Source organism: Crinia signifera, chromosome 1 (assembly GCF_055691185.1).
Source record: "Crinia signifera chromosome 1, ASM5569118v1, whole genome shotgun sequence".
NCBI classification, from domain to species: Eukaryota; Metazoa; Chordata; class Amphibia; order Anura; family Myobatrachidae; genus Crinia; species Crinia signifera.
Window position 1 is genome coordinate 15,822,926 of NC_139217.1, and position 17,096 is coordinate 15,840,021.

General features: G+C 43.0%; 1 protein-coding gene across 1 annotated transcript; it reads right to left on the bottom strand.

Moving 5' to 3' along the window:
• Positions 1-221: 221 nt before the first annotated feature.
• Positions 222-12,169, bottom strand: LOC146079185 (vomeronasal type-2 receptor 26-like). Its single transcript, XM_083186316.1, has 2 exons — positions 12,046-12,169; positions 222-1,129 (listed from the first exon to the last, which is right to left on the bottom strand). The coding sequence occupies exons 1-2, from the start codon at positions 12,167-12,169 to the stop codon at positions 222-224; spliced, it is 1,032 nt and encodes a 343-aa protein (XP_083042442.1).
• Positions 12,170-17,096: the final 4,927 nt, after the last annotated feature.

The following is a 17,096-nucleotide window of genomic DNA, read 5'->3' on the forward strand; positions in this document are numbered from 1 at the left end:
CAAACAATCAAACCATGCAGGGGAGGAGACAAGGGCTGGTCCAATGTTTATGTCTAAATATTGTATTTCCACTATTGTATTAGATTTACACAGACCATTAAATGTAAGAATGTAATAGGTTAGATGTGTAACTCTGTAGAGGTTCCTCTACATATTGATAAAAGGGTATGACATCAGGGGAAAAGGTTGAGTCTTTGTATAATAATGCTCTACATGAGGCTTTATATATTGTTTTTCACAAGAATGATTTTTCTGGAGTTAAGTTCTGGTTTTATAAGCAGAATATAAAGTTTTGGGAGAAATATACAGCCCAGAACCCCAGCACATGAAGTCAGTATGGCGAATATCTCCACAGCCACCGCATCTTTCCCCTTGGTGCTCAGATAAGCCGGGATCATTGCAACCCACACACTGCAGAACACCAGCATGCTGAAGGTGATGTACTTGGCCTCATTAAAGCTGTCCGGTAATCTCCTCACCATGAAAGCCAGAACAAAGCTTACAGCAGCCAGGATCCCCATGTAACTTAACATACAGCAAAACCCAATCACTGACCCTTCATTACACTGAATGATAATTATTCCCTGGTAGGTGTGATGGTCATACTCCTGGTAGGGAGGAGACACAGACAGCCAGATACTACAGAGCAGGACTTGGACAGAGGAGCACACAATGACCACATAATGAGATAATTTTAGTGTGACCCACTTCCTCCAGGTACTGCCGGGTTTGGTGGCTTTGAAAGCAATGCAGACATTAACAGTTTTGGCCAGTACAGAAGAGACAGCTGTGGAGAAGAAGACCCCAAATGACGTCTGTCTCAGCCTGCAGGTTATATCCACCGGACGGCCAAGGAACAAGAACACAGAGAGAAAGCTCAGCAAGATGGAGACCAGGAGAATGAAGCTTACAGTACGATTATTTGCTTTCACAATTGGGGTGTCCCAGCAATAAATAAAGTTCCCTAGTATGAATAATGTTATGGCAGAGAAAAATAAAGCTGTTACTGAAGATATTAGCACCACAATGTCCTGTTCATATGACAGAAAGTTGTATGTTTTGGGAACACATCTGACTTGTCTCTCATTCGGCCATTCTTCATCAGGACACCTATGGCAGATCTCACTGTCTAAAATGAAACATAAAACACATATCAATAGTCATTAGAATTAACAGCCTCTATCCATTTTATTAGCAAAAGGATGTTCAACCATCTGTTAACCTAATGGGGGTATTCAGTCCAAGACAATATTTCAAACGGGTGGAAATATTGTCCGTTTTGTCAAGATAAAGTCAAATTGATATTCAATGGGCAGCAAGATTCCTGTTTTTTTGGGCGAGAATGCCATTCCTTTCGCCAAATAATGGTCCTTGCACTATTCAACGCTCCTGGTTTTCCAAAAATGAACAGCAAGCTTTGCCTTGTTTGCTGCTTTGTGCTCGCCATTGCTCACCCTTGTTTTTTTATGAGATTTTTCGCGTACGTTGCTGTTTGTGTATTCAATGCTTAAACAGCTCACTTTATTTTGGAATGCTTCTTTATTTTGTTCTCTGCATCTTTTCTAGGTGAATTCAACTTACGTACTTATTAAAAAAAAAGTATTTTCTTTGTTTTATGGTGACTCCAAGTCTATTTTTCGTGGTATTTCCCCCCCCCATTATGCATTTTGTTCTCACTATTTATTATACCCATGATTCACCTTAGTCATTGCCCATGATTCACCTCTTCTTCCTCACTATTTCATTTGGAAGCGGTACATCTGTCAGAATGAACTTAGGTCTACAGTCATTAGGTCAACCCCACTAGGTCGACTGGCAGGAAGGTCGACCTGACTTAAGGTCGACATGGGCCAAGGTCGACATGACTTAAGGTCGAATTTGCATAAAGGTCGACATGAGGAAGGTCGACTGGTCATAAGGTCGACATGGGTTTTTCACTGTTTTTTGATCCGAATGTCGACACAGTCGACATGGACACAGTTGGCAATGAGAATCGGACCCTCGCATCGCTCGCTTCGCTCGCAATGCTTCGGGCACGGTACCTCGCTGCGCTCGGCACACTATTTTATTCTCCCATCATGCCCTAGTGGATGGTAGGGCATGAAATACCGCCTGTCGGCACATGTCGGCTCAAAAAACAGTGAAAAACCCATGTTGACCTTATGACCAGTCGACCTTCCTCATGTCGACCTTTATGCAAATTCGACCTTAAGTCATGTCGACCTTGGCCCATGTCGACCTTAAGTCAGGTCGACCTTCCTGCCAGTCGACCTAGTGGGGTCGACCTAATGACTGTAGACCTAAGTTCATTCTAATAGATGACCGCTTCCATTTCATTTGGCCTTTGAGAAGATATACACAGCTTTAGCTGTTTGCTGATTTGGAATAGTTTTTTTTTAGGCTAATTTGCGTTTCTCTGCATTTCTGCAATATTTGAAGACTGGCTACAACAACTCCGTCCCCCTCCTCATATGCCGCATTGGCCAATGCTCGCCATCAGGGGCAGCCAGCAGCTGATGCATAAAATAGGGTGAGCAGGAGGCATAGTGAGTTGTGGAAAAAACTGCGCATGCCGGAGCATTGAATACTGTCCAATTTTGGGACCATTTTTTTTAAATTGTCCTAATATATTCTGACAGTTTAAAAGTTGGTAGATTGGCAAAAACATTTGCATGTTGTTGACTATGTCCATGGATTTGACAATCCAGCGGCCGTTTTGACAATGCAGCTTTTAATCTGCACAGGTGGATCCCGTCCAAAACAAAATGCGATAAAATACTGATGCTCATGGCCAATATTTCCACCTGTTGGATATAGCCAAGATAGGACACCACCTATATATCTCATGTGGCATTAGTGTAAATGAAAACTATTGTAAACATATTACAGATGGGGACATCTCTGTCAGGTGTGCTTGTGCGCTGAGGTGACTTGACAGAGCACGCCATTTGCCAGGACATGGACTCGCAACCATCTTACATACATGCACTCCTCATTTTCCCCAAGGCGCACTAAGCCATTTCCTGGGAGCCACTCAGATAAGAGCAGATCCATCTGTATCTACAGTATGTGAATGCATTTTTGTATGACCACAAATTAAATAACACTGTGCTAGTACTGTGAAGATTGAAATGAAGAATAACACATTCTGAAACAAATAATAAAAAAAACTTTTTTTTTGTATCTTGGAATGTTCGGTCAGACACATATTAAACAACATGTACTAAATAATACATATAATAAATATATGTGCAAATACACATGGAGCGCCACTCATCAGACTGCAAATGGCGGGGATGCGCGAGTCTCACTTGCTCCCGTATCCCACTCAGCTGGGTGGCAGGGAGAGGGGTCAGGGTGCTTCTCTGTCCATCTCTGCTTCAGGGAGTGGGCAGAGTGGGCAATAAGTGTGGAGACAGGCAGGGAGCGGGGACAGGGCTGCAGGGCTACCGGGAGAATGGGGGGAGCATGCATGCCTCCTTCCTGGCGCATACCGCGGGATGGCGATGGCGATAGCCTCATCAGGAGCCGCATTAATGAGAGCAGCTCCATCTGTATAAACCAGCGGTTCTCAAAATGTGGGTCCTGACCCCAAAGTGGGTCCCGACCTTCTCAGCATGGTGTCATGACTCCATGTTGCTGACCATCAGGCTGATGACTTTTCTAATCTTAGTCAGTGATTCAAGGAGTCTGAAAAGTCTGTTTAATTGTCTGGTATATCAGACTCCTCCCATCACTGTGTGCCTCCACAATGCTGCCATGTATGTGCTGTCTGCTGACTACACGTGTGATGTGATGGGTTATGGTATGTCAGACTCCTCCCATCACTCTGTGCCTCCACAATGCTGCTGACTACACATGTGATGTCATCTGCAGTAACTTGCTGGAGTTCCCGTAATTATTTTTATAGTCTGATGGGGTCCGAGAGCAAAATTGTTTGATGACGCCTGGTATAAACCATCCATATTAAAAATGATAAACCTATAATTAGCTAATTCATTTAGTTATATCTTGTTACTTTGCTATAGGAGGTGGATCCCAAAAAAATGAAACATATAAATATATTTCAGAAAATGTATGTTGTTTCTGACTCGTATTTGCCCCTATAGTACAGTATATCGTAGCAGTTCCAAAAGGTTGTGGTGAATTTACTGACAGTCAAAATACTGATGGTCAAAATTCTGACAACCATTGGCTATGTTGACCTATGTTGACAAAGACACAGGGGGAAAAGGGTGTCGGCATTTTGACATGTTGCTATTTTGACTGTATTTTGCATTTTGGGAAACTAGACTGGATCTGTTCCAAACATTAAAGTGCCACAGGGCTCCAGGTGCCAATGTCCTCCTGGTATTGCACAGCTTTCAATATAGGGCAGCATGTTCCGGTTACACTCTCCTCTGGTCACAGGAGAGTAGGAGTAATATTCCTCCTTACCACAGGGACACAGAATGAGCGGTCCAATATGCAGCTTCCAATATACAGTAGTACATCTTGTTCCGGTTACACTCTCCTCTGGTCACAGGAGAGTAGGAGTCATATTCCTCCTTACCGCAGTCACACAGAATGAGCAGTCCCTTATGCAGCTTCCAATATAGGACAGCATGTTCCGGTTACATTCTCCTCCAGTCACAGGAGAGTAGTAGTAATATTCCTCCTTACCGCAGTGACACAGAATGAGCAGTCCCTTATGCAGCTTCCAATATAGGACAGCATGTTCCGGTTACACTCTCCTCCAGTCACAGGAGAGTAGGAGTCATATTCCTCCTTACCGCAGGCACACAGAATGAGTAGTCCCTTATGCAGCTTCCATTATAGGACAGCATGTTCCGGTTACACTCTCCTCCAGTCACAGGAGAGTAGGAGTAACATTCCTCCTTACCGCAGTGACACAGAATGAGCAGTCCATTATGCAGCTTCTAATATAGGACAGCATGTTCCGGTTACACTCTCCTCCGGTCACAGGAGAGTAGGATTAATATTCCTCCTTACTGCATGGACACAGAATGAGCAGTCCCTTATGCAGCTTCCAATATAGGACAGCATGTTCCGGTTACACTCTCTCCGGTCACAGGAGAGTAGGAGTAATATTCCTCCTTACCACAGGGACACAGAATGAGCAGTCCCTTATGCAGCTTCCAATATAGGACATCATGTTCCGGTTACACTCTCCTCTTGTCACAGGAGAGTAGGAGTAATATTCCTCCTTACTGCAAGGACACAGAATGAGCAGTCCCTTATGCAGCTTCCAATATAGGACAGCATGTTCCGGTTACACTCTCCTCCGGTCACAGAAAAGTAGGATTAATATTCCTTCTTACTGCATGGACACAGAATGAGCAGTCCCTTATGCAGCTTCCAATATAGGACAGCATGTTCTGGTTACACTCTCTCCGGTCACAGGAGAGTAGGAGTAATATTCCTCCTTACCACAGGGACACAGAATGAGCAGTCCCTTATGCAGCTTCCAATATAGGACACCATGGTCCGGTTACACTCTCCTCTGGTCACAGGAGAGTAGGAGTAATCTTCCTCCTTACTGCAGTGACACAGAATGAGCAGTCCCTTATGCAGCTTTCAATATAGGACAGCATGTTCCGGTTACACTCTCCTCTGGTCACAGGAGAGTAGGAGTAATATTCCTCCTTACTGCAAGGACACAGAATGAGCAGTCCCTTATGCAGCTTCCAATATAGGACAGCATGTTCCGGTTACACTCTCCTCTTGTCACAGGAGAGTAGGAGTAATATTCCTCCTTACTGCAAGGACACAGAATGAGCAGTCCCTTATGCAGCTTCCAATATAGGACAGCATGTTCCGGTTACACTCTCCTCTGGTCACAGGAGAGTAGGAGTAATATTCCTCCTTACTGCAAGGACACAGAATGAGCAGTCCCTTATGCAGCTTCCAATATAGGACAGCATGTTCCGGTTACACTCTCCTCCGGTCACAGGAGAGTAGGAGTCATATTCCTCTTTACTGCATGGACACAGAATGAGCAGTCCCTTATGCAGCTTCAAATATAGGACAGCATGTTCCGGTTACACTTTCCTCCAGTCACAGGAGAGTAGGAGTAATATTCCTCCTTACCGCAGTGACACAGAATGAGCAGTCCCTTATGCAGCATTCAATATAGGACAGCATGTTCCGGTTACACTCTCCTCTGGTCACAGGAGAGTAGGAGTAATATTCCTCCTTACCGCAGGGACACAGAATGAGCAGTCCCTTATGCAGCTTCCAGTACAGGACAGCTTGTTCCGGTTACACTCTCCTCCAGTCACAGGAGAGTAGGAGTAATATTCCTCCTTACCTTAGGGACACAGAATGAGCAGTCCCTTATGCAGCTTCCAATATAGGACAGCATGTTCCGGTTACACTCTCCTCCAGTCGCAGGAGAGTAGGAGTAATATTCCTCCTTACCGCAGTGACACAGAATGAGAAGTCCCTTATGCAGCATCCAATATAGGACAGCATGTTCCGGTTACACTCTCTCCGGTCACAGGAGAGTAGGAGTAATATTCCTCCTTACCACATGCACACAGAATGAGCAGTCCCTTATGCAGCTTCCAATATAGGACAGCATGTTCCGGTTACACTCTCTCCGGTCACAGGAGAGTAGGAGTAATATTCCTCCTTACCGCAGTGACACAGAATGAGCAGTCCTTTATGCAGCTTCCAATATAGGACAGCATGTTCCGGTTACTTTCTCTTTCAGTCACAGGAGAGTAGGAGTAATATTCCTCCTTACCGCAGGGAAACAGAATGAGCAGTCCCTTATGCAGCTTCCCATATAGGACAGCTTGTTCCGGTTACACTCTCTCTGGTCACAGGAGAGTACGAGTAATATTCCTCCTTACCGCAGTGACACAGAATGAGCAGTCCCTTATGCAGCTTCCAATATAGGACAGCATGTTCTGGTTACACTCTCCTCCAGTCACAGGAGAGTAGGAGTAATATTCCTCCTTACTGCAAGGACATAGAATGAGCAGTCCCTTATGCAGCTTCCAATATAGGACAGCATGTTCCGGTTACATTCTCCTCCGGTCACAGGAGAGTAGGAGTAATATTCCTCCTTACCGCAGTCACACAGAATGAGCAGTCCCTTATGCAGCTTCCAATATAGGACAGCATGTTCCGGTTACACTCTCCTCCGGTCACAGGAGAGTAGGAGTAATATTCCTCCTTACTGCAGGAACACAGAATGAGCAGTCCCTTATGCAGCTAACAGTATATGACATCATGTTTCGGTTACACTCTCCTCCAGTCACAGGAGAGTAGGAGTCATATTCCTCCTTACTGCAGGGACACAGAATGAGCAGTCCCTTATGCAGCTTCCAATATAGGACAGCATGTTCCGGTTACACTCTCCTCCAGTCACAGGAGAGTAGGAGTAATATTCCCCCTTACCGCAGGGACACAGAATGAGCAGTCCCTTATGCAGCTTCCAATATAGGACAGTATGTTCCGGTTACACTCTCCTCCAGTCACAGGAAAGTAGGAGTAATATTCCTCCTTACCGCAAGGACACAGAATAACCAGTCCCTTATGCAGCTTCCAATATAGGACAGCATGTTCCGGTTACACTCTCCTCCGGTCACAGGAGAGTAGGAGTAATATTCCTCCTTACTGCAGGAACACAGAATGAGCAGTCCCTTATGCAGCTAACAGTATATGACAGCATGTTCCGGTTACACTCTCCTCCAGTCACAGGAGAGTAGGAGTAATATTCCTACTTACCACAGGGACACAGAATGAGCAGTCCCTTATGCAGCTTCCAATATACAGTAGGACAGCATGTTCCGGTTACACTCTCCTCCGGTCACAGGAGAGTAGGAGTCATATTCCTCCTTACTGCATGGACACAGAATGAGCAGTCCCTTATGCAGCTTCCAATATAGGACAGCATCTTCCGGTTACACTCTCCTCTGGTCACAGGACAGTAGGAGTAATATTCCTCCTTACTGCAGGGACACAGAATGAGCAGTCCCTTATGCAGCTTCCAATATAGGACAGCATGTTCCGGTTACACTCTCCTCCAGTCACAGGAGAGTAGGAGTAATATTCCTCCTTACCGCAGGGACACAGAATGAGCAGTCCCTTATGCAGCTTCCAATATAGGACAGTATGTTCCGGTTACACTCTCCTCCAGTCACAGGAGAGTAGGAGTAATATTCCTCCTTACTGCAAGGACACAGAATGAGCAGTCCCTTATGCAGCTTCCAATATAGGACAGCATGTTCCGGTTACACTCTCCTCCAGTCACAGGAGAGTAGGAGTAATATTCCTCCTTACTGCAGGGACACAGAATGAGCAGTCCCTTATGCAGCTTCCAATATAGGGCAGCATGTTCCGGTTACAATCTCCTCCGGTCACAGGAGAGTAGGAGTAATATTCCTCCTTACCACAGGGACACAGAATGAGCAGTCCCTTATGCAGCTTCCAATATAGGACAGCATGTTCCGGTTACACTCTCCTCCAGTCACAGGAGAGTAGGAGTAATATTCCTCCTTACTGCAGGGACACAGAATGAGCAGTCCCTTATGCAGCTTCCAATATAGGACAGCATGTTCCGGTTACACTCTCCTCCGGTCACAGGAGAGTAGGAGTAATATTCCTCCTTACCACAGGGACACAGAATGAGCAGTCCCTTATGCAGCTTCCAATATAGGACAGCATGTTCCGGTTACACTCTCCTCCAGTCACAGGAGAGTAGGAGTAATATTCCTTCTTACCACAGGGACACAGAATGAGCAGTCTATTATGCAGCTTCCATTATAGGACAGCATGTTCCGGTTACACTCTCCTCCGGTCACAGGAGAGTAGGAGTAATATTCCATCTTACCACAGGGACACAGAATGAGCAGTCCCTTATCACACAATCACACAATCTGTTATCACTGGAGATGTGTGTTTTTAGCACCTGCATATCCAGATGTGTCCACAATACATCTTGGTTTTCCTGCACCATGTATGGCACATGAAGAACTTTGTTTTATGTTATTTTTGTGTATTATATTCATTTAAACATATGTCTACTGTACTAACCATTTATGAATCATAGCCTCAGTTACTAACATACATGTACTGTAGTGATCATATAGCAATCATAGCCTCAGTTACTAACCTATATCTACTGTAGTGATCATATAACAATAACAGCCTCATTTACTAACATGTGTATACTGTAGTGAGCATATAGCAATCATAGCCTTAGTTACTATCATATGTATACTTTAGTGATCATATAACAATCACAGCCTCAGTTACTAACATGTGTATACTGTAGTGGGCATATAGCAATCATAGCCTCAGTTACTAACATGTGTCTACTGTAGTGAGCATATAGCAATCATAGCTTCAGTTACTAACATACATCTACTGTAGTGAGCATATAGCAATCATAGCCTCATTTACTAACATATACAGTATCCACTCTAGTGAGCATATAGCAATCATATGGGTTTGTAAAAGGATAGAATCCTTTTTGTAGGATTTGCGCTCGTGGGTAGGAGCAGCCTGATTGGGAAGTTTTTAGTTGGGTATATATGTTGTGCAGATGCACAGCATTGATCAGGCGCTAGGGGGGGATGGGATAGGAAAACAATAAGGGGCAGACCGTGAGACAATTGGGGTAGGGATCACGTGAGGGGGTTAGTTTCTGAGATTGGGACGAAAAGGTAGAGATAAAGAGAAGTAGTAATGCAATTCAATGAGAAGGTTTATAAATAAAGATAAATAGAAAAAATGAAAAAAAATGAAAAAAAAATAATAATAATTAAATTAAAAAAAAATATATAAAAATAAAAATAATAATAATAAAAATAAAATAAAATAAAAGTTGACCAAATGTGTTTACACTCTTTCTGTGAGTAGGTAGAAGCAGTCCAGGTTTTAGGGAGGTTGAATAAGCTTGCCCTGCACTATTCTGACGGCTATGCCGCTTGCTGCGGCTTTGCAAACTTATGGGACTCCGGAGCGTACAGCTGGTGACGTCACCTGCCGGCTTCTTCGTTTGCGGCTCTGCGGTATCGTCTGGCAGGGTGTTGCTTCTCTTCTTCTGCTGGGGGGCTTCTTGTGCTTTAAACCAACGCGTTTCACACGCAAGGTGCCTTGACAAAGAACCTTGCGTGTGAAACGCGTTGGTTAAAGCACAAGAAGCCCCCCAGCAGAAGAGGAGAAGCAACACCCTGCCAGACGATACCGCAGAGCCGCAAACGAAGAAGCCGGCAGGTGACGTCACCAGCTGTACGCTCCGGAGTCCCGTAAGTTTGCAAAGTCGCAGCAAGCGGCATAGCCGTCAGAATAGTGCAGGGCAAGCTTATTCAACCTCCCTAAAACCTGGACTGCTTCTACCTACTCACAGAAAGAGTGTAAACACATTTGGTCAACTTTTATTTTATTTTATTTTTATTATTATTATTTTTATTTGTATATTTTTATTTTTATTTTTATTTAATTATTATTATTTTTTTATTTATTATTTTTTTTTCATTTTTTCATTTTTTCTATTTATCTTTATTTATAAAGCTTCTCATTGAATTGCATTACTACTTCTCTTTATCTCTACCTTTTCGTCCCAATCTCAGAAACTAACCCCCTCACGTGATCCCTACCCCAATTGTCTCACGGTCTGCCCCTTATTGTTTTCCTATCCCATCCCCCCCTAGCGCATGATCAATGCTGTGCATCTGCACAACATATATACCCATATAGCAATCATAGCCTCAGTTACTAACATATGTCTACTGTAGTGATTATATAGCAATCATAGCCTCAGTTATTAACATGTGGCTACTGTAGTGCTCATTGGGCAATCATAGCATCAGTTACTAACATGTGTCTACCGTAGTGAGCATATAGCAATCATAGCATCAGTTACTAACATGTGTCTACTGTAGTGACCATATAACAATAACAGCCTCAGTTACTAACATGTGTATACTGTAGTGAGCATATAGCAATCATAGCCTTAGTTACTAACATGTGTATACTGTAGTGGGCATATAGCAATCATAGCCTCAGTTACTAACATACATCTACTGTAGTGAGCATATAGCAATCATAGCCTCATTTTCTAACATATACAGTATCTACTCTAGTAAGCATATAGCAATCATAGCCTCAGTTACTAACATATGTCTACTGTAGTGATTATATAGCAATCATAGCCTCAGTTATTAACATGTGGCTACTGTAATGCTCATAGGGCAATCATAGCATCAGTTACTAACATGTGTCTACCGTAGTGAGCATATAGCAATCATGCATCAGTTACTAACATGTGTCTACTGTAGTGAGCATATAGCAATCATAGCCTTAGTTACTAACATATGTCTACTGTAGTGAGCATATAGCAATCATAGCCTCAGTTACAGATGGAGCAGGCTTCTTCTTTGCTGGCGAATCGCCAGAACATCAGCACTGGCGATCCGTTAGCAGCCTTGCTAACCATCTGACTGAGACACGTGTGCGACTCACGCACACGCGCGTCTCAATCTCCGTCGGCGGGGCGATGGGAACCCTGTCTGTCTCCGCTTTAGGGAGACGTACAGGGTTAGGGGGGGTGCGGGCAGGCGGCGGGGACCCTGGGTGACCGCCGACAAGCCGGCGGTGACCCGGTGGAAGCGCCGTCGGAAGGGGACGCGCGCGCCTCTCGTGCACGCGTGTCCCATTCTCGCTATAGATATGGTGCTGGTGGGGGATGGCGGCCGGCGTTGCCATCGCCATCTCCTGCAAAGATGGGACCTGCCCCTTCTGTACTAACATACATCTACTGTAGTGATCATGTAGCAATCATAGCCTCAGTTACTAACATATATATCCTGTAGTGGGCATATAGCAATCATAGCCTCAATTACTAACATATGTCTATTTTAGTGAGCATATAGCAATCATAGCCTCAGTTACTAACATATGTCTATTGTAGTGAGCATATAGCAATCATAGCCTCAGTTACTAACATATGTCTATTGTAGTGGGCATATATCATTCATAGCCTCAGTTTCGCACATATGACGATTCTTCCTATGTACAACACATCAGTACCTGTAACATTGGACATTTCTCCCTCAGAACACGGGTAACAGTCATAGCAGCAGACTTTGATTCTTCCATTAGAAGCTTTTCTGTACCCAGGAGGACATCTGTCATTGCACTGAGATTTTGGCATCTTGTGTAAGTAATGAAATGTAAAATATGAATCAAATTTTTATGCAAAATATTATCTTAATATTTTTAATAGATGTTATTTATAAATTATTACAACCATTAACGCAACATATTATTTATTATTAGTGTGATATTTCCCCTTTGTAACACTTGTTCCATTACGAGATATTGGTATCTGACTCTTGCATTACATACATCTGTCTATGTCCTTGTCTGTAGAACAAAGTATTTTTTTATGTAGAAAAAAGGGTACTGTCCAAACCCAGATGTATTAAGGTTCAAAAAGTGATATAGTTGAGTATAATAAACAACCAGTCAATGAGTAATTTCAATGCACGTGTCAGGTCCATGGAATTGGAAGGATTCGGTTTAGATGCGGAAATAACAACAATAATCTGGAACTTTTTGGTGAAACCAAGTTGATTTAATAAAGTTTATTTGCATATATATATATATATATATATATATATATATATATATATATATATATATATATATATATATATATATATATAATATAAAACAAAAACAACTGAAAAAAGTTAAGTCCCCACATAATGTCTTTGGAGCAAAAAGAAAATTCATGGCGAAATCACACTAACACTTTATGATGAATTAGTATGTAGTTCAGAACATAGAAACATAGAATGTGACGGCAGATAAGAACCATTTGGCCCATCTAGTCTGCCCCTTTTTTTACCCTTCAGGTAATCTCAACCCGATTTAATCCTTATTTCTTTGTAAGGATATTCATATGCCTATCCCAAGCATGTTTAATTTGTTTTACTGTCTTAGCCTCTACCACCTCTGATGGGAGCCTATTCCACTTATTTACTACCCTTTCTGTGAAGTAATTCTTTTTAACATTTCCCCTGAACCAACCTCTCTCCAATTTCAGTGCATGTCCTCGTGTTCTATTACTTCTTTTCCTTTGAAGAAAACTTCCCTCCTGTACAGTGTTGAAACCCTTGATATATTTGAAGATTTCTATCATGCCCCCCCTTTCCCTCTCTGCTTCAAACTATACATGTTAAGATATTTTAGTCTATCCAGGTAAGTTTTGTGATGTAGGCCATGCACCATTTTAGTTGCCCTTCTTTGTGCACTCTCCAATGTATTTATATCCTTCTGAAGATATGGTCTCCAGAACTGGACACAGTATTCCAAATGAGGCCATACCAATAACCTAAAAAGTGGCATTATTACGTCTTTTTTTCTGCTACTGATTCCTCTCCCTATGCAACCAAGCATCTGACTAGCCTTCCTCATTGCTTTGCTACATTGTTTTTCTGCCTTTGTCACTTGAAATAGTGACTCCTAGATCTCTTTATTCCTCAGCAGTTTCCATTATAGTTCCCTTGATACTATATTTAACCTTTGGGTTTTTGAGTATCAAGTGCATAATTTTGCATTTTTTGCATTAAACTGTAGTTGCCATGCTCTTGACCAATTCTCAAGTTTACTTAGATCATCAGTCATTTGATTTACCCCTCCTGGTGTGTCTACTCTGTTGCATATATTTGTGTCATCTGCAAAAAGGCATACTTTCCCTTTAATACCATTTGCAATGTCACTAGCAAAGATTTTAAAGAGCACTGGTCCATGTAAGATCCCTGGGGTACTCCACTGGTAACATGTCCCTCCATAGAATGCAATCCATTTACTACAACTGTCTGTTTCCTATCCTGCAACCAGGTTCTTATCCATTTAATTGTTTTATAATCCAATCCCACAATTTCAAGTTTACTTAGCAGCCTGCGATGTGGGACAGTGTCAAATGCCTTACTAAAGGCTAGATATGCCACATCTACAGCCCCCCCCTTCATCAAGTATTTTGGTCACGGAGTCAAAAAAGTCAATGAGACTTGTTTGGCATGATCTCCCTGCAGTAAAACCATGCTGTTTTGAATCCTGTAAATTGTTTAATTTAAGAAATTCCACTATTCTTTCTTTTAATAGTGTTTCCATTAATTTCCCTACAACTGATGTAAGGCTCACTGGTCTGTAGTTACTTGCTTCTTCTTTGCTTCTGCTTTTGTGCAGTGGAACTACATTTGCTCTTCTCCACCTGTATCTAGTGACTGGTTGAATAAATCTGTTAATGGCGCTACCAACACATCTTTTAGTTCTTTTAGTATCCTTGGATGCACTCTGTCTGGCCCCATTGATTTATCCACTCTCAGTCTTGAAAGTTCTGTTAGGACTTTCTCACTAGTAAATGAACTTCCATCTACCTTATTTTTACGAATGTCCTTGCAACTTAACTGTGGTCCCTTCCCTTCTCCTTCTATAGTGAGCACGGAGCAAAAGTAATTATTTAGATGAACTGCAATTGCCTTGTCTCCCTTCACCAAATTCTCAGTGTCTCTCAGCAGTCTTATTCTTCCTCCATTTGTTTTTCTCCATTCACTTATATACTTTAAAAAAAGTTGTGTTTCCTTTATCTACTGACTGACCCATTTTCTCCTCAGCTTGTGCCTTGGCACGCCTGATCACTTTCTTAGCCTCTTTGCGACTGGCAAGATACACTTTGTCGTTATTATTTTGAATCTGCTTGTATGTCCTAAAAGCCAACTTTTTTGCTTGTACACTAGTTGATACCTCTTTAGTAAACCACCCTGGCTTCCTTTTCCTGGTACTTTTCGTAACCCTTTTGATACAAAGGTCCGTTGCCTTTAGCAATGCACTTTTTAATTTTTTCCACCTCTTCTGCACTCCTTTCAGGTTCCTCCAATCCGCTAATGAGTCGCTTAAACATCTCCCCATTTTTGCAAAGTCAGCCTTCCTAAAATCCAACACCTTAGTTTTTGTGTGACTGGAGTTGGACCCTGCCTTGATACTAAACCATACTGCTTGATGATTACTGGATCCCAGGCCTGATCACTTTCTTAGCCTCTTTGTGTCTGGCAAGATACACTTCTTTGTCGTTATTATTTTGAGTCTGCTTGTATGTCCTAAAGGCCATCTTTTTTGCTTTTACACTAGTTGATACCTTGGTACTCTTTAGTTATCACGGCGCCCATCGCGGCCATCGCGGGTATTGAATGCACTAAAAAATCGGGTGCGACGCGACCGACGCGATGCCCACGATTTCCCATAGGGAACAATGTTAAATGTCTCAATTGAACGGATTTTCCTGTTCCATGCCTCAATTGACCCGATTTTTCCATAGGAAACAATGTTAAATGGCCCACAGAGGCCAAATAGGCACCCTGAAGTGTGAAATGGCCCCCACAATTGTTAACGCCACCCCACGATCAACGTCAACCCAAAGCGTGGCGAGCGGCGGCGGTATGCGTCCTATGACCTTTTCAAACCCCCACTATCCACGTCGGCGTGGAGTTGAGAATAGAATAGTGTGGCGAGCGCAGCGAGCCACCGAGCCCGAAGCGTGGTGAGCGCACGCGGATACCTGTAAAGGCCGCGAAGGGACGCGTTTACCTGTGAAGGTATCGGCGTCCGCTCGCCACGCTTCGGGCTCAGTGGCTCGCTGCACTCGCCACACTATTCTATTCTCAACTCCACGCCGACGTGGATAGTGGGGGTATGAAAAGGTAGTAGGACGCGTACCGCCGCCCCTCGCGGACTCGCTGCGCTCGCCACGCTTCGGATTGACGTTGATCGTGGGGTGGCGTTAACAATTGTGGGGGCCATTTCACACTTCAGGGTGGCTATTTGGCCTCTGTGGGCCATTTAACATTGTTTCCTATGGAAAAATCGGGTCAATTGAGGCATTGAACATGAAAATCGGGTCAATTGAGACATTTAACATTGTTCCCTATGGGAAATCGCGGGCATCGCGTCGCACCCGATTTTTAGTGCATTCAATGCCCACTATGCCCGCGATTTTTTTACCTGCGATGCCCACGATCAAAATTGTGGGCCCGTGCTAGGTAAAGAGTACCGATACCTCTTTAGTAAACCACATTGGCTTCCTTTTCCTGGTACTTTTCTTAACCCTTTTGATACAAAGGTCCGTTGCCTTTAGTATTGCACTTCTTAATTTTTTCCACCTCTCCTGCACTCCTTTCAAGTTCCTCCAATCCGCTAATGAGTTGCTTAAACATCTCCACATTTTTGCAAAGTCAGCCTTCCTAAAATCCAACACCTTAGTTGTTTTGTGACTGGAGTTGGACCCTGCCTTGATACTAAACCATACTGCTTGATGATCATTGGATCCCAGGTTCTCACCCACATATATGTCTGAGATCATGTCACCATTTGTGAGTATTAAATCTAATATTGAGTCTTTGCGAGTAGGCTCCCTCACCATTTGCTTTAGAGATGCTCCCTGTAGGGAATTTAGAAAGTTGCCACTTGTAGATGATTTTGCAAAAGACTCATCCCAATTCACATCAGGTAGATTGAAGTCTCCCATGATTATGACTTCTCCCTTTAAAGCCATTTTAGTGACATCAAGCAATAGGCTCCTGTCCAAGTCCTGCCCCTGGCCTGGTGGCCTATAGATGACCCCAGTATGAATAATGTCCTTCTCCCCCATTTCTATGGTCACCCAAAGGGCCTCAATTTTTTCTTCAATGTTTTGTATTAAAGTAGCATTTATGCTTTTCATTACATACATTGCTACCCCTCCTCCGATTCTTCCCATTCTGTCCTTCCTAAATAAATTGTATCCTGGTATAGCTATGTCCCAGCCATGGTTCTCATTACACCATGTCTCTGTGATAGCCACAATGTCTAGGTCATCCCTTGTCATTATTGCAATTAGATCAGGAATTTTGTCTTCTAGGCTTCTATCGTTTGCACACACAGTTTTAAAAAAATTGCTTGTGCATCTGTTATTCCTAGCCATGTTCAGACAGTACAAAATCAAAGTCTAAAGTTGAAATTACCTGTTTGATGATGTTGTTCAATGTCTGTTTTTTCTTTTTTACTGTTCAGAAAAGCTGCAGGTCACTAATTCTAAG